The sequence below is a fragment of the Ips typographus genome, linkage group LG7 (assembly GCF_016097725.1).
Source record: "Ips typographus isolate SLU linkage group LG7, UJ_Ityp_2.0, whole genome shotgun sequence".
In the NCBI taxonomy this organism is placed as follows: Eukaryota; Metazoa; Arthropoda; class Insecta; order Coleoptera; family Curculionidae; genus Ips; species Ips typographus.
In genome coordinates, this window is record NC_138428.1 from 4,515,174 (window position 1) to 4,537,750 (window position 22,577).

Here is a 22,577-nt window from a genome sequence, read left to right on the forward strand (position 1 = left end):
TTTTTCCTTTTTGGTATGCTCATTCTGTTGCAATATTAAAATTTTTACTAAAGAGACTTGTGCCACCTTATATTTTACAGTAAAAAAAATTAAACCATAAATAGGCTCTTTGTATGTGTAATAAATAACATTTGCGCATTAAACGTTTACATCGGAAACTTTAAATTCCGATCAGAATCTTAAACAGTCTAAATTACCTTATTATTTGCGCCTCAACATTAGGCGGAACTAAACTCAAAATAACAGCAAAAACCATAAAACATCAAAAGCACGTTCCAATTGGCCTTCATCATATAATTTTTGCCTCAAGATTGTTTCATGTTGGTACTTTATTAGCTCTTAAAGCTGACGGTATAAACATGGTTTATCCTAAGTGGTTCTACCATCTTTACTCAGCTCTCAAGAGTCTGATTAACTATTTGAAAGCTGTGCGGTTAGCCGTAGGACTCCCAGGGCCACCAGCTCATCCAATCATTGGAAACGCTTTCACTGTAGCTAATTCTAAGGGTGAGTTTTTATACAGGGTGCCAATTTTAACAGACAAAGCTCTGCTCATTGCAAATACATAAAAGTGTGGGTGGTTTCAATAATGGCTTTGCTTTAAGCTAAAAGAGGTTGAAATTTAAGATCAATAGGCATAAAACACTTCAGAAAAGTTTATACTCAGATTCATTGTAACAGAATGAAATAGGACATACAGCAACCTCAATTTAAACATCTTCTTTTAAAATTGGACACCCTATAGAAGTGTAATATAAAAGTTTGTGCAGTCTTACAGAAAATTGCCACTCAAGTTTCTTGCTACACTCCTTTGTGTCGTATTTGGGTGTTTTTGGTCCCGTTTATACTGATTTACGAGCCAGAGCACTTGAAAATTATACTAGGAAATGCCAGGGTGTCGGAGAAAAATTTTTTCTACAGTGTGATGCATACTTTCATCGGTGACGGTTTGGTGACTAGTAAAGGTTCGTCTTATAGTTTTTAAGCTTGCACAAGCATTTATGTACAAATTGTTTCAGGAGCAAAATGGCGAAAACACCGCAGGCTAATACAGCCCTTATTCCATAACAACCACATATCAAACCATCTGGAAGTTTTCTCTGAAATATCTAAAGAAATGTGTCAAAAGTTGCCTAACAAACCGGCAACAGTGCGAATCACCACCCTTATCAACCAGTGCGTTTTAAAGGTTCTTCTTAGTGAGATTATCTAACTTATTTAACTCTGTAAGTCGTACTGAAAATATTTTTTAGGGACAGTATTGGGTGTAAACGGAGTTGCGGAGATTGAAACACCATTCAGAAGGGGAGAACTGCTGCTAATTAGACGCATCCTCAAACCTTGGTTGTTGTTCGATCAAATCTTCCAATACTCACAAATGTCCAAGGAGGAGGCGAGACAGTACGACGATTTACATGGTTACGTGAAAAAAGTACTTGAACACCTTGAAAATCAAGAATTTTTGCAAAAAAACTGAATTACTAATAGGTGTTTGATCAAAAAGTGCAACAGAACATCCTTGAAGGTGAATGTTGTCTTCTGGACAAACTGATAGAGCTCCACCAACTAGGGGAATTGTCGGAGAAAGATGTTCTCAATGAAGCTGTTACTTTTATGTTAGCTGTATGTAAATTTTGTTTACAGAGGGATACCGTTTTAGTTCACGGAACTACTAGATATTGATTTTAACAAGGCATATTTTAGGGTCAAGACACTGTAGGAGCTGCCGTAGCTTTTTGTCTGTACCACTTGGCCAAACACCAGGAAGTACAATCCAAAGCTCATCAGGAAATCATTGATATTCTCAATGATGGAGACGTGATCGGAATAGACCAACTCAAGCGCCTGGTCTATTTGGAGCAGTGTATTAAAGAGACTTTAAGAATGGTTCCCAGTATACCTTTAATAGCTCGGGTGCTCACCTCAGACGTTAAACTTGGTATAGGAATTCTGCAGAAACTTACAGCTCCTCAAACATGTTTATATTTAAAGATGGCTTCACAATTCCTTGCGGGACCAACATTTTTGTGTCTCCTTTTGCGACTCATCGTTTGCCTCGGTACTTCCCCGACCCTATGAAGTTCGATCCGGATCGATTTTCCGCAGATAATTTGAGAAATATGCATCCTTACGCTTTTCTGCCTTTTAGTTTAGGACCGCGTAACTGTATCGGTGGGTTTACTCAATACTTTGATGTCATCATTTCAATGTATTCATTACAGGTTTTAAATTTGCCTACATGGAGATGAAAGTTATATTAGTTCACATACTGAGAAGCTATAGAGTAGCTTTGGAGAGTAAAGATGACCGACTAGAGTTAGCTTATCGAGTTACTTTGAGAGCGCAAGGAGGAGTTAGGTTGAAAATTCAACCTAGAAATCAACGGTACGTGGATTGATCAATTAAAATAAATAAACATTTCAAATAACCAACTAGTTTGTACCCCCATTAAATCCTTATTTTTTTCTTGATTTTATAAAAGGATGGTAGATATTATATTTGTAGAAATTTAACTGTAGGAAGGGGCATACTTATCAATAAGTTATCATGAGAAGAGTTTTTCGACATATAGCACCGCCCTCTATACAAGAAAGCCTAAAATGTCACTTTTAATGGCGGCGTTAGCTGTTTTTGTTTTATACACAAACGTATGCAGATGCAGTAAGAAATATGTTTTTTTTAATTGTTTCGTGTAGTTGATTGCAAGTTGTGAGTGAAAAATCAAAAAAAGGTTCATTTCTGATCCAGATATGTATAGATAGAGCTTTTTTATACACAATCAAGTCCAGCCTAAACAAATTGGTTAGAACATTTGTCCTGGAAAGTACAACAAACAGCAAACTAGTTTAAACACTGTTCAAAGTAAGAAAATCTGTAAATCCTTGAAACTAGGTAAGCAAAACTGGTAAATGGTTCTATGTTATTACCAAGAACATTAATTCAAAATTATTTTTTTTGCTCTCACAATGAGGGATGCTTTAAAATGTAACTCACATACCTGTGCATGTAACAAGTACATAATAAGTTTACTGTACTAGAAAGCACTGGTACTTACCATTGAGTAGAGTGTTGGAGTAAAATCATTCCACTTCAAAGTGTTCCGCCACTGTTGAGTTAGATCCGGTTTTTTGTAAAGTAAAAAACTGACACGGTTGGGCTTTTTCCTGAACTGCTGTTACAATGTGGCTTGAAAAACTTATGAACGACAGCAAACAAAAATAACTTACGCAAATAACCTCAAGTTTTGATTTTCAACCGTAAAAAATAACATCTAATCTTCAAAAAACTCAATTTCCACAATACAAACTGTCACCACTATTCCCGCCATATTGGAATTTTTGACAAGCACCTTCTAGGCTTTCTAGTATAGTAGGCGGTGCATATAGCCATTATAGCTAAGAAATAATTATTACTGCATACATACCAATATTTATGAAACACGCTGTATATATTAAAATTAAAAACGTGACTCTGAATGATACAACAAATGGAAACATCTAATCCATACCACGTGGTAGATATAACACGTCACGTGATAGAAACAAACTGCAAAATTATTGTCATCTGTCATGTCTTTCCAATTCTGCCAGTCAGCTGTAGTTGAATACTTATCTGTCAGTGTCAAATAGTAAATAATTGATGATTTGTTTTCAATTTTACTGTTTTCTCCATTATTTATATGAAATTTAACATTTCCACTCATCGCAACCTAAATTTCACCTTGTCGGACACGATGAACTGATAGACTGATTCGCCTACATGCCGATTTGCCACGGTTATTGGGGCGTGCAAGTCCGTGCTTTTATTATTTTTCACCTGTGGTCAACATAAAAAAAGGGGGCTCCTCACCATTATGGATAACCACGAAACCAACGTAGAGGCCGCTAGAGCCCAGAATCTTGCAAATGGGAATTATCAGTGCGACGCCGCTGAAGAAGCTGTGTCCACTGACTCTGATGAGTACCTGTCAGGGGGGCCCTTCAGGTAATGACCTCAACAACCTCAAGAATTAATTATATTTCATTGTCTGTACAGGTATAAGAACTATGACTTGGACAGCTCTACTGCTTCCAATGTGACCATTCTAGCTCACAGTATTAATTCAGATAATAATGACAATACATCCAATCTAGACAATATTTCTTTTACTCAGAGTGATATTATGAACCCCATTCAGATACCCATAGTTGGGTATGAAATTATGGAGGAGAGGGCTAGGTTTACGGTAAGGCATTATCAATTTCTTACTATTTAACTAAAATCAAGCCTACAGGTGTACAAATTGAGAATTGAAAACAAAATCAATGGAGACTGTTGGTATGTCTTTAGGAGGTACACTGACTTTGTTCGTTTGTGCAATAGGTTTAAGGGTAAATTTCCACAAGTTTTCAAACACTTGCCTAGAAAAAGATGGTTAGTTGCTTTATATTGTCATCATCAACTTGTGTTACATTTACTGAACTTAGGTTGAAAAACAACTTTGATCCAATTTTTCTGGAGGAGAGAATCAATGGACTGCAAACTTTGGTTAATGCCATTTTGCAGCAACCTGATCTACTTATATGCAAAGAAATCCAGGATTTTTTCTGTCTGAATGAACCTCCAGTTCACTCAGACAGCAATGAAGAATCTAGGGTTTGTTATTATTGTGCTTTTCTTGGCAAATTCGGTAATTGTGGAATTGTAGGCTATGTTTGAAGCTCTTGAAGACACCATCACAGATTTAAGGCAGCAACTAAGGGAGAAGGATGGTATAATTGACAGCTTGGAGCATAAAGTGCAGGAACTGTTCAATGAAAATGAAAATCTTAAAAAGAGCCTTGGGTAAGTCAATCCAAGAATTTTGTAGGTTGTGTTGCTTTAAGAGATTTTTTCAAGGCAACCTGGGGACAGTTGTGAAGGCACCAAAGAAGCACCAGCTATGTGATTGTTTTATTAAAAGACAAATTTATTTATTTTGTTAGTTATTGTTTTGTTGTTTAATGCAGTATTGTCCATATTTTATATTTTAAGTAATTTTCCAGTACTATGCAACCTTAAAACCAGTGATATTAGAGGTCTAATTATTTTTTTACTCAATTACTACTGTTTATTAAATCAACAAATAAGGTGGCTGTAAGGAGGACAGGAGGAGTGCTTATAATAAAAATTATATTTTACATATTTAAATCAATCTTATCACAGTAAAAGCAATCTGTTATGCAAGGGAATTAGTTTGATATTGGTGCCATAGAGGGCGCAGCGCTTTGTTTTGGCTCCCATATGTTTCTGACAGGATAATATAATATAAATACAGTACATTGGGTTAAATTTCCCATTGCAGTTGATGCGGTAAAAGTGTTGTGACGTGAAAGTTTCAAACTGTATAACTGTAAAATTTCTCAATTAAGTTGATAACCGATTTTCAACAATGAAAGTTGAACGCGTTACGTGTGTAGCCCCTGTAAATATTGCCGTAATTAAATACTGTAAGTACTAAACTCTGCTACATTTTAATCTATCTGCATATGAAAAACGCTACTTTTAATAGGGGGTAAGAGAGACGAAGACCTAATTCTTCCCATCAATGATTCCATAAGCGCCAGTTTAAGTACCGACACCGTAAGTATAAATTAAACAGTTTTAAGGGTCATTCTGGGTGCAAAATGTATTCTTTTTACTTATTGTTAACAGGCGATTCCTATCTTCCAACTTTGCGCGGTTCCAAAAGAAACCAATTGTGTAAATTAGGCTACTTTACACGTGCGCTCCGCTATTGAATTGTTATCGGTGCTTCAAGTCAATTGAATACGTAAACCCTTAACGACTTCAATGATAAGTGTGCACATGGGTCATACATTGAATGTCAAAACTTGCTATGCTTTTAAATATTCTGAATCATAAGTGGATTTCCTCAGCACTTTAACTCAACCATAAATGAATATTTGGATAATACAAACCAATGCATGGATTAGGTTAATAGTTCTTCCTTAGTCCATTAGATTTCTTGGGGACGTATCCAACGTTAACAGTATTAAATATGGTTTTAATGAATGGTGTAAGGATGAATGTCAAGACACTTAAAAGATTTTCTATTTTTTGGATTATATGTATAAATATTAAGAGTATTCTTGTATGCTTTAATTTAGATGTGCGCCAAAACTACAATCGTGGCAGCCCCGACATTAAAACAGAGTAAATTTTGGCTAAACGGCAAGGAACAGGATTTTGACAATCCCCGGCTAGTTCGATGCCTAAATATTAGTAAGTGATGGTTCTCTTCATCTGACGTCCCTCAATCAGTACTCTAATACTCTTTCATCTTAATATTTAGTCAAGAAACGTGCTGACCCATCTCTACCCCACATTAACTGGAATCTTTCCATCTGCTCGAAAAACAATTTTCCCACCGCGGCCGGATTGGCCTCATCAGCTGCAGGCTACGCCTGTCTAGTATACGCTCTTTCTAAACTCTACGGAATTGAAGAGGAAATATCGGACATAGCAAGGCAAGGATCTGGGAGTGCCTGTCGAAGTATTTACGGCGGTTGGGTGCGGTGGTACAAAGGTGTATCTCCCACTGGGGAAGACTCCATAGCCAAACAGATTGTTCCGGCGGATCACTGGCCGCAAATGCGAGCTCTAATCCTTGTGGTTAATGACAGCCGCAAGAAATACAGTTCGACCTCGGGAATGAAACTAAGTGTGGACACATCAGACTTGATTAAGCACAGAGCAGAAGTAATAGTGCCTAGAAGAGTGGACGCTTTGACCAAAGCCATAATAAACAGGGATTTTACGACTTTCGGTGAGATTACCATGAAGGATTCAAATCAGATGCACGCAGTCTGTTTAGATACATTTCCTCCTTGCGTTTATATGAATGACACCTCGCAAGCTATTGTCAATATGATTCACGCTTACAACGAACTGAAAAAAGGTGTCAAGGTTTGTAATTTTAAACCACTTTTGTGTATGACTTTATATGAGGCTTTGTTTAGGTGGCCTACACATTCGACGCTGGTCCAAACGCTTGCGTCTACTTACTGGAGTCTGAAGTTGACGAATTTATTAGCCTAGTGAACTACGTTTTTCCTAAACCTACAGGAGCGGAAACTGTCGAGTACTTCAGAGGACTTCCACTATCACCAAAACCTTGCAAAAAGGTACTTAAAATTACTTTATTTTAAGTTATTACTAAAACCAACAACTAATATTTTCAGAGCCTTATTGAAGAAATTAATGTGATTCCCAACGATCCAGGAATGCTAAAATATATAATTTACACTAAAGTAGGCAATGGACCGCGGATATTGGACAACGATCACTTATTGAGTAATAACGGCATGCCCCAAAAATAATATATTATATTTTTATTAGAGAAATGGTTTGGTGTTTGTTGGAATTATTAATTGTTTTATTTAAACATTACCTGACTTGGAATTTTCAGCTAAAATTACAAGATGAAACATTACTAAATAATTTTTTTGGAAATTTGAAAAATAATCAAATTTTAGAAATCCTAGGGCACATGCTTTTTTTTCACAAAAATTCTTATTTTTTTACTGGTAACCCCAAATAAAACTGTAGTATACTTAAAGAAGTATTGTTTTGGGAAGGGCATTGATTAGAATATAGTTCTAGACTGTTGTCATGTTGGTTTACATTATTTTAATAAACAATTTTGTTACATAAGCTAGTTTTTACTTCTTACCATACACTTAAAATGACAACAACATTGGAACTTAAGTTCTTAAATCAACTACCACTCAGTGAAGGTGTTATGTTATTATCCAGAGGTTTCTGCAAAAAAAAAACAACATTCAATCAGCATTTTTTCACACTCCAATACAAATTATAAGATGTTAGTATAAAACACCAAAGTTGCCAAGCCATGTATATTATCTTAGTAAAGCTTTTTCAGTCAAATGCTTAGTTTAGTTTACTAGACAATTTTAACCAAGACTTTCACAATAATATGTAGAAAATGTTCAGTTTTCAGAAAATTTTAATAAAAAATATTTTGGACTTATTTACTGAACATCACACAGAAAATCACTGCTTCATGCTAAAGAAGCAAATCCACAGTTAAGAAAAGACAATCTACTACTACATAATTTGAGTATTTGAAAAATTGTTTGTTATATTTTATAAACAGGTTGTTAGGTCACACTACAAAAAAACTCAACATTCAAGTTCAACCCTCCACTTACATAATCCCTTTACTCCCTTGCATCTGAAAGTCAAATTAATGATAGAGAAAAGTTTCCCAGCAGTCATACATATAGGTGTGCCAGTAATTCAACCTAATATTTAAGGTATAATACACCACCACCCCCACCTAATTTTTTTTTAAATCTTGCAATAATCGTAGGTAAGATACCTAAGTACAGGTTATCTCATAAAATTGTGAGAGACCCAACCATGATTTACTTATAGAACTTTGATTAGGATACAGATTATAATTCAAATTTGTACTTTAACTTTAGATGGAGCCCTTAAATTATTAATAGAGATGTACTCTTACTACACTTATTGACTTATTTTGCCTCCTCTCCTCCTTTAAAACAAACAAAAAGCTACTTACTGATTGGCTTTCCATCTTCCCATTTGGTGATTTTAACTGCAGAGGTGTCTCGCTTAGTAGCCTCAACTCTCAAATCAGATTTAAGAGCTTGGCGCAGCACTCGGGCAGCAATGTTTGAGTAGTTGATGTAGCTGTAACAGAAAGCAACTTCAACGACACGTAACAGTCTCTACAGATGGGCCCAAAAATGCTGGATAAGTCTTATGTAATCGCCTCACAAACTCGGTTGTTTATAAGCTGTTGTTTCACTTACTTTAGTCCGGCTTGTCTCCAGGCACTCATTGTAACTTTGTTGTTGAGAGAATTGGTTTTTTAAAGCTTAAATTAAGCCCCTTTTTGGTTTTTTCTAGTAATTAGTGGTGACTGCTGTGCAGGGTGCTCAGTGCTGTTTAGATTAGAACCAAACTGTCCTCTGTCAAGTCAACCTAAATTGACAGTAGGGTATGTTGTCATAATTACAGTGTGTTCCACAACTACAATTCAGTGCTTTGATCCTAAAATTTGAATTTTTCATTCTTGTTTTCTTTCTGCTTTTATAATTTATATTGTTATATTATAAATTATGACTGATGGTCATGATCCATGATAATCGACATAAATTACAGTTTACAGAAAACTAGACTTGTAATACCTAACTGAAACTGCTAATGCTAAATGGTAGTGCAAAATTGCAAAATCAAACACACAACCAATAAATTAAGAATGTAAACCATATTAACACAATGGGCTGTTGTTCCTAACCCAACTAAAATAGATTTATTATCATCGAGGAGAAATGATAAGCGGCTAGTGCTTCAAACAAGCAGTTTCGTTGTTTGCACTATTTATTATACCCAGTACTGGTGAACACACGGGGAACGCCGGATGCCGAACAAACAATCGAATACGGTTTCAAGTGATCATTTCTTAAAATCAGTTCAATAAAAGATCCCGTGCTAGATCTTTAACCTTGGTGGGTTCGGAGCAGTTTGGATGAAGAACGAAGATGAAATTCGCTGAACATTTATCGGCCCATATCACTCCAGAATGGAGGAAACAATACATCAATTACGAGGTACGTGTACCATATTTTGATTTATTTGCTAATCATTTCTCTGAATTAGCAAATTTGTAATAGTATTAGAAAACAATCAACAAAACAGCTGATTTAGAATTAGGTTAGGGCTTTATCACATGATTGGTTTTCTGGATTATTATTGGTCCTGATTATTATGACAAGTAATGAGGCTGCGTTCGGAATTTAACAGGACACCAAGACTATATAGCTTTGCTGATATTTGAAATTAATTTAAATTTAAATCTATATTTCGGTCTTTTTGTTCTTACTTTAGAATTTTTAAACTTGTATTATTTTGCATTTTTGGAACCCCCATAATAATTTCTAATAACATTTGCCTTAATGATATTACTACTTATTACTATTCCAGTAGGAAAAGAGTTAGGAGAGAACCTATATGTAAATTTTTTTTTTATTTTCCTTCTTCCTTGTTGAAACCTATTTTTCGTTATTATACAGGGTGTTTGGAAATTGATTGTATCACTCAAAAAGTGACAAAAACTGAATTTTCTTAAGGGTAGTACTTTCACACTTCAGAATAATTTTATTCCAAAGATAATTTCCATAGAATTCCCTCATTTCTGTAGAAATTATTCTAAGGATAAATTTATCCGGTGAAAGTACCGACCCTTAATAAAATTTCAGGCATACTTATACCTATTGACATTTTAGTTTAAATAAACTATAGGAGACAAAAAACAAGTTTAGTAGTAACAGGCATTTTTATGAATAAGTCTTGATAACTTATTACATGTATATTTGTAAGCATAATTATTCATATAAATTTTATTAGACCAGTTTTTCCAAACATGTTTGTCATTCCCCTTGATTGACTTTCAACAAGCATATGGGAAATAATACAATTTATATTATGTCTGCTAATGAAAAACGTCACAACAACCACAATCCTAGTTTACTTTCATTTTAACACCGCGTTGTACTTGAATTAAAACAAGACATATTTACTGATACTGTTAACCCAGAGCAAACAGTTTTATTAGAACCACTGTGTACCAATTAACAACTTGAATAAAACTTTTTATATTGTATCCCATTAAACAAATTAAAAAAAGTCAAATGTTTGCAGGAAATGAAGCAGATGCTCTACCAAACGGTGGAGGAGGCGCCGTCTGCAGAAACCACAGACGCCGAAGAGTTGCGGAAACACTTTGCCAATTTCGACGAGCAATTTTTCCACTATTGCGACCAGGAACTGAAGAAGATTAACACGTTCTACGCCGAAAAGTTGGCGGAAGCTACCCGAAAGTTTGCCACTCTAACTAGCGAACTGAAAGATTCACTGAACAGTCTACGAACATCAGGTTCCGATACAATCTCAATATACTATTATAAATGACTCTAATTTTAACACCGTTTAAAAAGGTTCACACAAAAATCGAGAGAGGCGAAAAGTTCCTACGAGGAAGCTGCAAGATCTTAAGTTGGCTTTCAGCGAGTTTTATCTCAGTCTTATTCTGTTGCAGAACTATCAAACTCTCAACAATACCGGGTTTAGAAAGATACTAAAAAAGCACGATAAGGTATAATGATTATCTGCAATTAAAGACGTTAGTACTACCGTATGAAAGTATTAAAATAACTGTTCTTATTTTTACTTTATACGCTAGTATATACTAATGTATTAGATAATCCACCTTAAGATTTACATAAACTAACTCGTCCGTTTAGCTGTTAAGCACAGATTTAGGAGCAAGATGGAGAGAGGAGCACGTGGAAACATCGCACTTCAACACCAACAAAGACATCGATCATTTGATCAACGAGACCGAAAGTTTGGTCACCCAAGAATTAGAGGGAGGCGACAGACAAAAGGTGACTAGGTTCCAATTACTTGCCACCAAACCAAAAATGTTGTTTTTCAGGCGATGAAGCGGTTACGAGTGCCGCCTCTTGGAGAACAACAATCTCCATGGACAACTTTTAAAGTAGGATTGTTTTCTGGAAGTTTTATTGTTCTTCTAGTGGCTGTTGTTCTATCAGGTATATAAACACAAGTACATAAATATTACTTACCTGTAGAGTCGGTGACCAATTAAATAATTCTTTTTTCCAGCAATATTCCACGAAAGCACCGGTGACAACTTGAAAGTGGCCTTCCGAATGTACCGCGGTCCCCTTATGCTGATTGAATTTATATTTCTCATCGGAGTGAACATCTACGGATGGCGCTCTTCTGGTGTAAACCACGTACTAATCTTCGAACTAGACCCTCGTAATCACCTGTCGGAGCAGCATCTTATGGAGCTGGCCGCGATTTTTGGAGTGGTTTGGGCACTTAGCTTGCTCAGTTTCTTGTACAGCGAACCTTTGAGCATTCCCTCGTACGTTAATCCTTTGGGTTTGGTTCTAATCATGGCAGGGTTCCTACTTAATCCGCTCAAAATGTTCCGACACGAAGCGAGATTCTGGTTTTTACGCCTTTGCGTAAGTATGAGTTTTAGTAGGTTTAGTGTGACTTAAAAATTTCCATTTAGCCAGCCAAGTGAGGAAGTGTAACTTGTAAGCCTTCTTTTTTTAATTCTCATTAAATTTGGTACAAAAAAAGCTCTAATTTTATTCAGATTTGATAAAACTTCTTAGCTTCATTGTTTTCAAAATGTTTAAAAAGAGCAACTATCTATTGTTTAAACTTTTTTCGTTTTGTAGGGTCGAATGATTGCAGCACCATTTTTCCACGTAGGCTTTGCCGATTTCTGGCTGGCTGATCAACTAAACAGTCTGGTTAACGGTCTTCTCGACATTCAGTTTCTGACTTGTTTCTACTTGACAAATGGAAACTGGCTAGAAGCTGGAGGTACTATCAAATTGACACAAAAATGTTAATTAGATTTGAGAAAATATAATGTCTTACAGATACCAGTTCCTGCATGGAGAAGAACTTCACTATAAGGCCGCTGGTGAATTGTATTCCGGCCTGGATCCGTTTCGCTCAATGTCTGAGGCGGTACTATGACTCTAGGGAGGCGTTTCCGCATTTGGTGAACGCCGGAAAGTATTCTACCACGTTCTTTGTAGTGATTTTTGGTACCCTTAAAAGCTACTATAAAGGTATGAACGTGAAGGGTTAATCTTATAAAGGCAATGCTCCTAAATTTCTTCTCAGCATAGTGGGTAATTTGTGATTGGTCAAGAAAAGCAGTTTTCAGCTTGCTGCTTTTCCTTGACCAATCACAACGTCCAAAACAGTGTTCTACGTCCAAAAATATTAGTTCCTGCGCGTAACTCAGTTCTCAAACCATAAGAAAACTAGATGGTAAAGAGTAACTTAATTTTCCAGACGATTACACTTCAGTATTAGATAATCCATACTATATTATGTGGATCCTGGCCCAGTTGATTAGTTCGACTTACGCCTACGTGTGGGACATTAAAATGGATTGGGGTCTGTTGGACAAAAACGCAGGCGAAAATACATTTTTAAGAGAAGAAATCGTGTATTCTTCCACTGTAAGTGCTTACTGATCCACCGTCCACCTAATTGTAACTGTAAATATCGTAGTTCTTCTACTATTTTGCCATAATCGAAGACTTTGTGCTCCGATTCACTTGGAGCATTAGCATCTACCTCACCGAGTACAAATACGTCAGCTCTGATATGATGACGTCAATCACTTCTCCTTTAGAAGTGTTCCGAAGGTATAAGCCACAAAACTTGGTTGTACAAAGTTGATCAAATTGGAATTTTAGGTTTGTGTGGAACTTTTTCCGATTGGAGAACGAGCACCTGAACAATTGCGGTAAGTTCAGAGCGGTCCGAGATATTTCTGTGGCGCCCATAGATTCTTCCGATCAAATCCAAATTATGCGAATGATGGACGATGAAGATGGTGTGGCGCATCGCGGCAAAAAGAACAAAATCGTGAAGAAGAAGGAGGATAAAATGCCTCTACTGCCTGATACTACCATTGTTAATTTTAAAAATATACCATTTTCGGGAATACAAGGTTAACAGTTTAAATAACATTTTTTTCAAATACATGAAAGACAAAAATAATTCCTCAGAATATACTAAAGATGATATTCAGACTAAACAAGCGGTTTTGCCATTACTTACTTGTATTTCCTCTAGTTTTAAACCCTGTACATTATTCCATTACTTAATCAGGTACTTAATAATTAGTGCCGACCTTCCATTAAGTCGAATGATCTAGTTAGGTAAATATTTAATAATTATAAACGTACAATAAGTTTTAAAATAAAGTTTTTAAGGAAAAACACGTAGTAAAATTTTACTTTGATTCATAAAAGTTCCATATACCACCAGTTGAATTTCAAGTATTCAAACCGGCTATCACAGTACTTTTTACTACTCACATAGGTTAAACTAACACCGGGCTATGTCCAGTCCTTTCCCCATCCCGGCGTAGTGGTCGGGGACTTCAAGAAAATATTTGGGCATCGCATCAATAAAGCGTTTCTGGTACTCTTCCGGAGAAATGATGGTGGGTAAGTTGCCCTTTCCTCCGAGAATTCCAGTCCTTTTTACCATGTTCTCCAGACGTTTTTCCCACGTAAATATCCGCAAATAATCTGACAGAAATTTGATAACTTGCACATGCTTTCAGTTTGGTAAATCAACTGCATAATAGACGATATCAACCAAAACGGACAACGTAACTTTTAGGTTCAGTTTATTGTCTTACTGACATGCTTTGTTAAATTATTTACTATTTGGTATTACTAACTTAATTAAATAAGTAGGTACTGAAATTTTCTGTATCCTAACCCTTCTACTGTTTCTTTCAAGTTTTGCTGAGTATTGCAATAATACTTTAATAGTTAAATTTAGTCTTTAAAAGATTTTACCAGAACGGTAGATAATTAACATGAAATTATTTGAGCCAGACTTACCTATAATACCTAAAACAAGTTCTTTGGTTGTAGCATCCAACCCAACTAACAATGAATAGTCCATAACCGCCTGCGAAGACAAAAAGTCAGTGTCATTATGAATGGCGGCCATTAGCACCTCTTTGGAGTGTGGTAAGAGATACATCGGATTGTCACAGGTCACTGAAACAAACCGTACCATATTTCCGGTCAAATCTGTAACATGTAAACCAACTTTTTAACAAATTTTCGTCCAGTAAAACAATTTCTCCGTCTCGATCATCCGGAACTACCAACCGGTTTCTCATTGATCCTTTCAAGTCAAACTTTTGGGAAATTTCACGTCCGTAAAACAAATTCTCCATTACTAGCACGTAGCTTCGTTGCGATTCATTGGTAGAGTTTTTGTAAATGGTCTTGTAAACACCGACAATTTTGGCTAATAACGTTGGCTGTTGTGTGCCCTGGCATTTTTGCATGTAGCTGAAATAGTTTGACGATGTTTCAAGAAACATATCCACTTCCGCTTTAGGCATTTCCTTGAGAATGAACCGGTCATCGTGGGTTTTAGCGAAATTCGAGCCGGATTTGCCACCAACAGCCTTCCAATGTTTTGATCGGCTTAACGATCTAACGTAGCTCTCCTCGCCGCCAGACACTACGGAGCTACGAAGATTTGCAAACTTTTCAGCTTGGTAGATGCAGCAAAAGAAATCGCAACTGCCGCTGTGAAATTGGATATCTATGTTTATACCATTTTTGCTTTTCTTTGCGTCGTCGGTTTTATCAGGAATTAAGTCAACCTCCCTAAAAAAAAGCGTTACAAAAAACGGTTTAAGCACAAAAAAAGTTACTTACGGACATTCGACACTGGAACTTGATTGAGTATGTCCGCTGTCAGTTTTTGAATCTTTGGTGCGCAGAAAGCCCAACAAACCACCTTTATCGTCGTCAATTTTCTCCGAATGATTTTTCCTTTTGGCTGAAGGACTGGGCGTTTGTTCGCCCGTCAAACTTTTTTTACTTGTTAGCTCTTTGTAATCCAGAGAATTAAGAGCGTATGCCACTATAGAGCTTGGCTCATTTTCGAATACTGGAATGGAACCGTACACACCGATAGACAAATCGTAATGCTCTTCGGGAGGAAAAACCCCCTAAAATACCAGTAAGTTTTCCAAAAATTTGTACGTTATTGAATGACTCGATCACCTGAATTGGATTTGTTTGACCGGACGACGGAAGCAATTTATCCAAAATATTTTTAACAGATTTCTCTTTTTTGAACGTCTCTTTTCTGCTGTCGATGCTTTCCTCTACGTGAGTGCCTGAGGATGTAGTATCCGATTGGTGTTTGTGGGAGGCATCATCAGAAGTTTCAGCTAATAATTTCATGCATTAAATTAGCACTAAGTTTGTAGGTCACCCAGAAATTTCCTAACTCAAGTTGCTTTAACAAGTTTTATTTGTGAGGGTTTAGAAAACATAATATTGTAGAAAAGTGTGTTGTATTCTTTTTTTTGTTACTTAATGCGGTTTCTACAGGAAAAATATTCACTAAATCTAGACTCAATAAAAAAATGTTAATCAAAATATTGACCAAGTGTAAGTTATTCAAAATGTCAAACACCTTGCAGTCCTTGATTTCTATAAATAATAAGAAAAGCTCACAATACCTTTTTTCGTTGAAAGAGAAAGGGTCAACATAGCTCAACAATAAAAACTCCATAAAACTTCACAAATTTAGCAGTTGAGTATGTGTACTTACCAGAATTTTCTATTTCAGTCAAGTCTTTTTGCGCCTCCAATATTCCACGCTCAATCGTCTCACTTGCGGGACTTTCAACTTCTGGAGCGGCAGGTTTTTCCTTCTTTTTATCAGATTTTCGTATGGCATCCACTAAATGGGCGTTCCACGTGTCCACTAGCTCGACAAGGGACGCTTTAATTCTAGTGACGCTATCCTAAAATGTTAAAATGCAAGAATGTCCGGTAGACTCTGTATTTAATGTAAATTCAGTCCGGATATTTAAGGGTTTAAAATACAATAAGGCTCACGATATTTCGGTTCTGTTAGTTAATCTATTTTACCTTAATTTTCCAGTAAGATTGAACCAAACATTCACGGCTAAACTCTTTATTTTCCACAGTTGGTGACGTTAACTTCAACTGCACTTCCTCCACCTAAAACTCCCACCCAGGTCAACTGAAATAAAAACTTTAAAAACAAACCACCTTCAACTTAAACGAGGTTTGATCCTTAGCTATTAGTTGACGTATATTGCCCATCCCTTCTAGCTCTTCTCCGCATATTGCCGCAGCTTTATCCGCAATAATAACAAACAGATCGTAACCCTTCTGCGCCAACCATTTGGCCTCCTCAATCAATCCATCGCGGTCTCCAGGCTCCCCTACCAGCTCGATAACAGGCGGGGGAAGCCAAATCTCCCAAATGTTGATTGGAGAATACTTGAAAGAAGCCACGTAGCTTTTGTAGCCGAAGTAGTGGTAGTGGTCGTGGTGTAAACTGTGCCTGCAGGCGTTCAGACCGCGCCGGCTGAATATCTCACCGTGGAATCTGAATTTATTTAGTTGGTGAAGTTGGAAAGTCTGTTAGGACTAATCAAACCTCAATTCCAAATATTTAGCAAAAGAATAAGACCACGAATCAGCTGATAAAGGGACTACGGGGGAGACGGCGGTGCACTTAGTGCACCAGCTCCACATTACGATGTCTTCTTCGGCGTATTCATTTTCAAAGTGGTTCAATGATACTGTTACACTGCCTGAAAAAACCAGAAATGCCACAGTAGTCTGCTTTTGAGCTGAATTTATCTAAATAATTGTGTGATAATAAAACCAACCAGTATTGTGAACGAATCTCCTAATATGCTTGACCATAGGAGTAACACAAGTTTTCGATGGGCAGGCGTACGTAGGCCGGAAACAGTAACGCTCCAAGAAACAGCCCAAGGGAATGTCGTTTTTGCCATAAAAATCCATGTAAACCACCCTAAAACTTATATCCTCTAACGACAATATTCCAAAAAGCCACATAAAACTACCAAGGATTAACGCAAAAGGCCGGTGCATTACTGGATTCGTGACTGAAACTGTAGAACAATACTGCAAGTCTTTGGTGGTTCATAGGGTCCAGAACGTCAGGGAGACTACGTTCCGCTATAGATAAAGTTGGTTCCACACTTTGGACGTTTGTAATATCGTTGGCTACGTCTAGGATTTCTTTTTTGGGAAATTGCCCGCCGCATGCTCTGTAATGCGCCAGCATGTTCTGCACACGATTATCATCCGCGTTTGTTATTTTTGCAGTGAGGAACGGATGTAACGATGCAGTTTTCTACAAAATAAGTCTTCATGTGTATTGTAATCGTTTGTAACTCATAATATGTATTAAATCGTTGTAACTGTATCAGATTTGAAGACCAATCCAATAGTATAGTGAGTAAAACTCAAGAATTATTTATGATTGGCATGGTAAAAGCAAGATATCAATCTTTCACTCATTTTTACAGCTACTCACAGAACCAAAACAAAGCGTACTAGCTTGACTTACTGATTTTCCGGTTGAGTTCGGATTTTCGAACAAATAATTAGGATCTACCGCTTGAGCTTTGCGTTTCTGTTTCGAACCTCCAGCTTCATCAAACTGTGCACTATAATACATATCCTTGAAGAAGAATCGTCTCAGTTTACAACGTCTGCCTCCGTCGGTTTCCAGATAAGGCATCGGCAGGATCACGTAAGGAGAAATACACAAAATAGTGTCATCCAGATGTTTTTTAAACCGATTGGAGAACGGCAAATCGGCCACTGTTAACGTTTCTCCTGTACATTCCTGTCCTTGTTCAGATATTGTGGACTGCAATGGATCTGAGTTATCATCCACAGACAGTGCCACGATTTTTTTAGATTCGGTTGATTGCAGAGGGTCCGTGAATGGTTCAGGCACTTTAGGTGTCGGTTTCTTTTCTACTTTTGTTAGGTTTTCTTGTATAGGCGGTTCAAGAGACTGCGGAGAACCTTCACGACTATCATCAAGAAATGCAATTCTAGAGTTGGGCGGCATAGCAAACTCATCCATTAAAAAAGACTTCTCCAAGCGCCAATTATAAGCCGTAAATATGAGGAAAAAAGCCACTTGCTTGACTTTAACCAGTTCTGGAATAGAAGCGCCCCGTAAAAGTACAGTGGCGCCCAAATGAGGACAGGTTAATCCCTCAAAACACATCAAAGTCTTAGCACGCCCTACAAAAATGGTTATTCAACTATTACAAGTTTCCAGCAATTGCACAGTTTAATAACCATTCTCTGTAGCAAATCTGCGTAAATAAAATCTCTTGCAAGAACCTAATTTGGGTCGTCCAATATGGGCGTCTACAGCGCCCACAATATCCGCTTCAGTACATTTGGATAGTCGTTCTAAAACGGTGCGCTTCGCATTGTGCACCAGAGTAATATTGTGCTCGCGCAGCATATCTTGCGCTAACCTGGATACACTCTTTTGCACCAGCACCAAGTCAGGACGCAAGGCTGCTATACGAGCCACTACGTGACGTAGATACTCCTGTTCCTATTTTGTTAAAAGAAAAAGTCTAATTTGTCCCTGTACAACGGTAAAATTATTTATTACCTGCATCATGACAGGTTCCAAAGACATTAGCCGTCCTTCCGTCCGCTGATAAACAATAGAGCACTCCAACAGTAGAATTCTAGGATTATCTATATCCACGGACATGTCTTTATGGGCCACATTTTTACTACAGACAATTCCGTTTGCCACGAATGTGTCCGTTTTGGCGCCCCCCGGTAGCTTCTTGATTTGCACATAGTTGCGCACGTCCAACTGAATTGCGTCGTGATTTTTATCTTGAATTTAAGTAATAATTAACAACCGGTAATACTGTTAAGTTTCTTCACAAAAAAGAAAGTCATTAAAGTTCACAACTTGAGTAGGTATACCTGGTCGAATGACACAAATGACGTCACGTATTAACGGTGTTAAAATATCACCCCAAGAAGGTGGTAGTCCTTTGGCGCATAACAGTTGTTTTAACAGGCTCTGCTCATGCTGCTGATAAGTTTCAGTCAGCAATTCGTACGCTTCTTTTTCACCATTTTCCTCTCGAAGAATGGACGCATTGAACCAACCTATAAACACAACGTTAAGTAGTTTAAGTTAAAAAATTAATCCATATCCAATTGATTCAGTACTTTGGGGCAACAATAAAACAGAAATGTTTAAAAAGCTCACCAGATTCCGGTGCTAGCTCGCGTTGCTCTGAAGGTCTAACAACCTCAGACTCTTCCATACTCTCAAACTGTTGTATTACTTCCCCCTCCTCTTCGCAAAGCTGTGGAGACTCCAAAGGCCTTGACAGGTACACACTGCTAGCTCCCACATTGAGGTCTAGCTTGTAAGAGTTTGAGGCAAGAGCAGGCATATTTGGTGATATTTGTTCATTGTCCCAGTCTGCAAACACATTCTCGCACATCTACTTACAAACAGTACACAAACTCACCGGAATGATTAAACTCATAAGGAATTTGCTGCACCCAACTGGGTTCTTCTTGAGTGCACAAATCCAATTTATTACCAGATTGTTGAGAAACGTTTGGCGAAAACAAGTTGCCTTTACGGTAGCGCACGTAACCGTCAACAAAACTATTAGATTCAGTAAAGGCCTCAATGTAAATACCCTCTAGTAGAGCTTGAGCCAAAGCGGTGGCCTGAACTCTTTAAAAACCACCCAAATGTATACTAAACTATTAAAATAGCAGACAAACAACCTTGTTTTGGCTTTTTGTTGACAAATTAACCAGTCTACCAATTCTGACCCCAAAAAGCAGTGTGAGTAAGTCCTTAGCCTGAATTTGTACGACGTAAAATTAATTCCAGTAGTTGGTTTGCAGATCTCTTCAAACAAATTGCGCAACGACACGGAGTTTTGTAAAGCCTTGCATTTTTCCTCAGTTGTTAAATATGACACAGTAGAACTATACACAATCTTATACTGGAGGTATAAATAAAAATAATCAGAACACATACCTGTCTGAGGCAAAAGTTTCTTCCTGATAACCCACTGATATTTTTCTTTTCAGACTGTCAGAATCTCCAGATGTGCCATGAGCCGAACTAGGTGATGCCTCACTGGACAAAAGTCCGCTAATATCTCTAAACTTATTAGACAAATCTTCTTGTAAAGCTTTTAAGTCTGTGGATAAATTTGCTCCAAAGTTTGAAGATTGCAGATATGACAAAACTACTTTACTGCAGTAAGTGCAAACGCGTAAATCACCTGCAAATTAGTATTATTGCATTATACTCTGCTTAGTCAACAAGTAAAAATTTAGTTTTATAGAACAACAAAAGTATTTGACCAATTACTGGTTTTATAAGAAATTGTTGCAATTGGTTTAATCAGAGCATAATGGCATTTTGCAATATAAAGCAAACCACTGTAATTGACAATTATGTCATGACATCCAACTCTGTTCCAGATATATCTGTCTATTCAAATTTAGATCTAACAAACAAAAAACTATATTGTTGTAGAAGTATTATGATTTATGGTATTTCTTGCATTAAGTTTCTGTTAATTCTTTCAAAATACATTACTGGTACATCTAAACATTAAATAATAAAAAAAAGCTCAAATACACATTAACATTTATTAGTAGACTTCTCCCAACACTTTAAACTTCTTTTACTTTACCTCAATTTGGAACTAGACATTGAAAGATGAAGAGCTATAGAGGTTTAAAATTACCATATCTCCCACTATTACTATGCTTATATTATTAAAAGGTCTTAATTACTCTTGTTCAAGTACCCAGATCATTCATTTTTATACAGCAATTACATCAGCATTCATTTCACCATATATGAGGATTTCCTAAAATTATGTGGCATACTGAGGGTATTGCAATTTCTCCCCAGAGTATGTAAGAAGTAATATCCTTCTGAGATGCTATAGCTACAACTAAGTATTTTACTTTATTTATTTAAATTAACTATTTGTTGATTTGGCTTGTAACGTAACTATTTACTTGCCTTCATATGTGTCTTTTTAGACAATGACCTGTGTTCTAAACAAGGCTGAAAACATCATTATAGTTTTGTGGCAGTGACTAGGGGTGTTATTTTGCTATCTTTTATTTTTATTAACCAAAAGTAAGGTGTAATAACAGTCCACCAGAAATTTATAATTACTATCAAAAGTATTTTGTTGATCTTCAGTTGTTCCCATATAATAAATCAACATTCTACTTCTGCAACCAGAAATGTGGATTGTTCAGTTCAAACAGAAAAAACCTTCTACTACCCACAACAAAATGTTCTTAACTTTCTAACTGTACCCTCACCTGTACAACCAAATATTTTTCCAGGAATTTGTTGATTGCAACAATGAGAACAAAATATCTGACCACAAACTCTGCAGTGATGCCTCCTCCTAAAAGTTGTAAACTTCTCTGAACATTGGTAACATTCTTTACTCACTGAATCAGGCATCCAGTATTGTTTCAACTCTGTGTCAGCATAATCTTGCAAATTCTACAAACGGTTAGACTGTAACTTTTAGACTCAAAAATGTAATGATTTAAATACATTGGACTTAAGAGCCAGTAAGTTGCTTATCCGCTTCAGAACATTGGGTAAACTCCTTCCCTCATTAATGTCAACTGGATAAATGTTAGGCACGGTATTGCTAGAGGTTTCGGTTATGTCGTTAGCCCAAACTGGGGCTGCGTCTTGGGTAGCATTTGCTGTTTCTGAGGTGCTGGTCTCTTCATTTCTGGTCAGTTTAAACAGTTTGGTTATAAAGTGGCTCACAGTTTGAGGCTTTTCTTCTGGCTGTAAAGGAGCGAACTCCGTCAGTTTAGTCGGGGACTGCAAGTTTTTACTCATTTTGCTAGTTCTACAACATTTTAATGAAAATATTTGCTTAAATTGCAGTTTTAATAACTTTTGTTTTGTATGGTAGTGTTTTTGTTTACAAAATAATGCCAGCTGTCAGTCGCATTCAATATTATGGGTCTTTTTGCTCTTGTACATTAAACAAGGATAAAAACATATCTAACTGACAT

General features: G+C 36.8%; 6 protein-coding genes across 10 annotated transcripts; 4 read left to right on the forward strand and 2 right to left on the reverse strand.

Moving 5' to 3' along the window:
* The first annotated feature begins 72 nt into the window (after window positions 1-72).
* LOC145731739 (putative cytochrome P450 4aa1) lies at window positions 73-2,432 on the forward strand. 2 transcript variants are annotated; one of them, XM_081983667.1, is made up of 8 exons: window positions 73-507; window positions 771-965; window positions 1,020-1,199; window positions 1,254-1,432; window positions 1,489-1,623; window positions 1,705-1,939; window positions 1,993-2,172; window positions 2,223-2,432. In XM_081983667.1, the coding sequence occupies exons 1-8, from the start codon at window positions 360-362 to the stop codon at window positions 2,396-2,398; spliced, it is 1,428 nt and encodes a 475-aa protein (XP_081839793.1). In that variant the 5' UTR covers window positions 73-359; the 3' UTR covers window positions 2,399-2,432. The 2 variants fall into 2 exon arrangements, with proteins under 2 accessions (XP_081839793.1, XP_081839794.1); XM_081983668.1 differs by having other exon boundaries at window positions 1,260-1,432.
* Window positions 2,433-3,590: 1,158 nt separating this feature from the next.
* On the forward strand, window positions 3,591-5,169 carry Snx16 (sorting nexin 16). Its single transcript, XM_081983672.1, has 6 exons — window positions 3,591-3,984; window positions 4,036-4,225; window positions 4,274-4,413; window positions 4,467-4,635; window positions 4,688-4,824; window positions 4,879-5,169. Exons 1-6 carry the CDS (start codon window positions 3,854-3,856, stop codon window positions 4,925-4,927), a joined length of 816 nt encoding a protein of 271 aa, XP_081839798.1. The 5' UTR covers window positions 3,591-3,853; the 3' UTR covers window positions 4,928-5,169.
* Window positions 5,170-5,264: 95 nt separating this feature from the next.
* On the forward strand, window positions 5,265-7,384 carry Mvd (mevalonate diphosphate decarboxylase). The gene is made up of 6 exons (XM_081983670.1): window positions 5,265-5,468; window positions 5,531-5,601; window positions 6,129-6,243; window positions 6,314-6,927; window positions 6,981-7,145; window positions 7,203-7,384. Exons 1-6 carry the CDS (start codon window positions 5,411-5,413, stop codon window positions 7,338-7,340), a joined length of 1,161 nt encoding a protein of 386 aa, XP_081839796.1. The 5' UTR covers window positions 5,265-5,410; the 3' UTR covers window positions 7,341-7,384.
* Window positions 7,385-7,635: 251 nt separating this feature from the next.
* On the reverse strand, window positions 7,636-8,983 carry sun (ATP synthase subunit epsilon stunted). Of its 3 annotated transcripts, XM_081983678.1 has the most exons (4): window positions 8,820-8,983; window positions 8,567-8,697; window positions 8,193-8,215; window positions 7,636-7,782 (listed from the first exon to the last, which is right to left on the reverse strand). In XM_081983678.1, exons 1-3 carry the CDS (start codon window positions 8,846-8,848, stop codon window positions 8,202-8,204), a joined length of 174 nt encoding a protein of 57 aa, XP_081839804.1. In that variant the 5' UTR covers window positions 8,849-8,983; the 3' UTR covers window positions 7,636-7,782; window positions 8,193-8,201. The 3 variants fall into 3 exon arrangements, with proteins under 3 accessions (XP_081839804.1, XP_081839805.1, XP_081839806.1); XM_081983679.1 differs by lacking the exon at window positions 8,193-8,215; XM_081983680.1 differs by lacking the exons at window positions 7,636-7,782; window positions 8,193-8,215 and having other exon boundaries at window positions 8,559-8,697.
* A 186-nt stretch (window positions 8,984-9,169) lies between these two features.
* Window positions 9,170-13,859, forward strand: LOC145731735 (solute carrier family 53 member 1). Its single transcript, XM_081983656.1, has 11 exons — window positions 9,170-9,620; window positions 10,711-10,945; window positions 11,007-11,164; window positions 11,313-11,456; window positions 11,507-11,624; window positions 11,698-12,068; window positions 12,291-12,438; window positions 12,498-12,692; window positions 12,922-13,091; window positions 13,144-13,280; window positions 13,332-13,859. Exons 1-11 carry the CDS (start codon window positions 9,552-9,554, stop codon window positions 13,591-13,593), a joined length of 2,007 nt encoding a protein of 668 aa, XP_081839782.1. The 5' UTR covers window positions 9,170-9,551; the 3' UTR covers window positions 13,594-13,859.
* On the reverse strand, window positions 13,793-22,501 carry fab1 (1-phosphatidylinositol 3-phosphate 5-kinase fab1). 2 transcript variants are annotated; one of them, XM_081983649.1, is made up of 21 exons: window positions 22,099-22,501; window positions 21,855-22,044; window positions 20,539-20,788; window positions 20,280-20,486; window positions 20,012-20,226; window positions 19,744-19,962; window positions 19,452-19,640; window positions 19,123-19,358; window positions 18,795-19,062; window positions 18,046-18,737; window positions 17,537-17,829; window positions 17,336-17,484; window positions 17,101-17,257; window positions 16,707-17,049; window positions 16,563-16,655; window positions 16,240-16,435; window positions 15,684-15,853; window positions 15,333-15,628; window positions 14,710-15,281; window positions 14,496-14,657; window positions 13,793-14,174 (listed from the first exon to the last, which is right to left on the reverse strand). In XM_081983649.1, exons 1-21 carry the CDS (start codon window positions 22,396-22,398, stop codon window positions 13,969-13,971), a joined length of 5,403 nt encoding a protein of 1,800 aa, XP_081839775.1. In that variant the 5' UTR covers window positions 22,399-22,501; the 3' UTR covers window positions 13,793-13,968. The 2 variants fall into 2 exon arrangements, with proteins under 2 accessions (XP_081839775.1, XP_081839774.1); XM_081983648.1 differs by having other exon boundaries at window positions 17,336-17,490.
* Window positions 22,502-22,577: the final 76 nt, after the last annotated feature.

What these genes read in the sequence shown, in the direction of transcription:
- LOC145731739 (XM_081983667.1), top strand. Translation starts at nt 360, where the DNA reads ATGGTTTATCCTAAGTGGTTCTACCATCTTTACTCAGCTCTCAAGAGT. An exon ending in TACATGGTTACGTGAAAAAA is followed by an intron (nt 1,433 to 1,488) that starts GTACTTGAACAC and finishes AATTACTAATAG; the next exon opens with GTGTTTGATCAAAAAGTGCA. An exon ending in CACCTCAGACGTTAAACTTG is followed by an intron (nt 1,940 to 1,992) that starts GTATAGGAATTC and finishes TTATATTTAAAG; the next exon opens with ATGGCTTCACAATTCCTTGC.
- Snx16 (XM_081983672.1), top strand. Translation starts at nt 3,854, where the DNA reads ATGGATAACCACGAAACCAACGTAGAGGCCGCTAGAGCCCAGAATCTT. An exon ending in AGGAGAGGGCTAGGTTTACG is followed by an intron (nt 4,226 to 4,273) that starts GTAAGGCATTAT and finishes TCAAGCCTACAG; the next exon opens with GTGTACAAATTGAGAATTGA. An exon ending in ACAGCAATGAAGAATCTAGG is followed by an intron (nt 4,636 to 4,687) that starts GTTTGTTATTAT and finishes GTGGAATTGTAG; the next exon opens with GCTATGTTTGAAGCTCTTGA.
- Mvd (XM_081983670.1), top strand. Translation starts at nt 5,411, where the DNA reads ATGAAAGTTGAACGCGTTACGTGTGTAGCCCCTGTAAATATTGCCGTA. An exon ending in TATTGCCGTAATTAAATACT is followed by an intron (nt 5,469 to 5,530) that starts GTAAGTACTAAA and finishes TACTTTTAATAG; the next exon opens with GGGGTAAGAGAGACGAAGAC. An exon ending in CACCAAAACCTTGCAAAAAG is followed by an intron (nt 7,146 to 7,202) that starts GTACTTAAAATT and finishes TAATATTTTCAG; the next exon opens with AGCCTTATTGAAGAAATTAA.
- sun (XM_081983679.1), bottom strand. Translation starts at nt 8,848, where the DNA reads ATGAGTGCCTGGAGACAAGCCGGACTAAA. An exon ending in TGGAGACAAGCCGGACTAAA is followed by an intron (nt 8,698 to 8,819) that starts GTAAGTGAAACA and finishes TTTCTGTTACAG; the next exon opens with CTACATCAACTACTCAAACA.
- LOC145731735 (XM_081983656.1), top strand. Translation starts at nt 9,552, where the DNA reads ATGAAATTCGCTGAACATTTATCGGCCCATATCACTCCAGAATGGAGG. An exon ending in AACAATACATCAATTACGAG is followed by an intron (nt 9,621 to 10,710) that starts GTACGTGTACCA and finishes AAATGTTTGCAG; the next exon opens with GAAATGAAGCAGATGCTCTA. An exon ending in CCTTTAGAAGTGTTCCGAAG is followed by an intron (nt 13,281 to 13,331) that starts GTATAAGCCACA and finishes TTGGAATTTTAG; the next exon opens with GTTTGTGTGGAACTTTTTCC.
- fab1 (XM_081983648.1), bottom strand. Translation starts at nt 22,398, where the DNA reads ATGAGTAAAAACTTGCAGTCCCCGACTAAACTGACGGAGTTCGCTCCT. An exon ending in GTCAAACAAATCCAATTCAG is followed by an intron (nt 15,629 to 15,683) that starts GTGATCGAGTCA and finishes CTGGTATTTTAG; the next exon opens with GGGGTTTTTCCTCCCGAAGA. An exon ending in AGTTCCAGTGTCGAATGTCC is followed by an intron (nt 15,282 to 15,332) that starts GTAAGTAACTTT and finishes GCTTTTTTTTAG; the next exon opens with GGAGGTTGACTTAATTCCTG.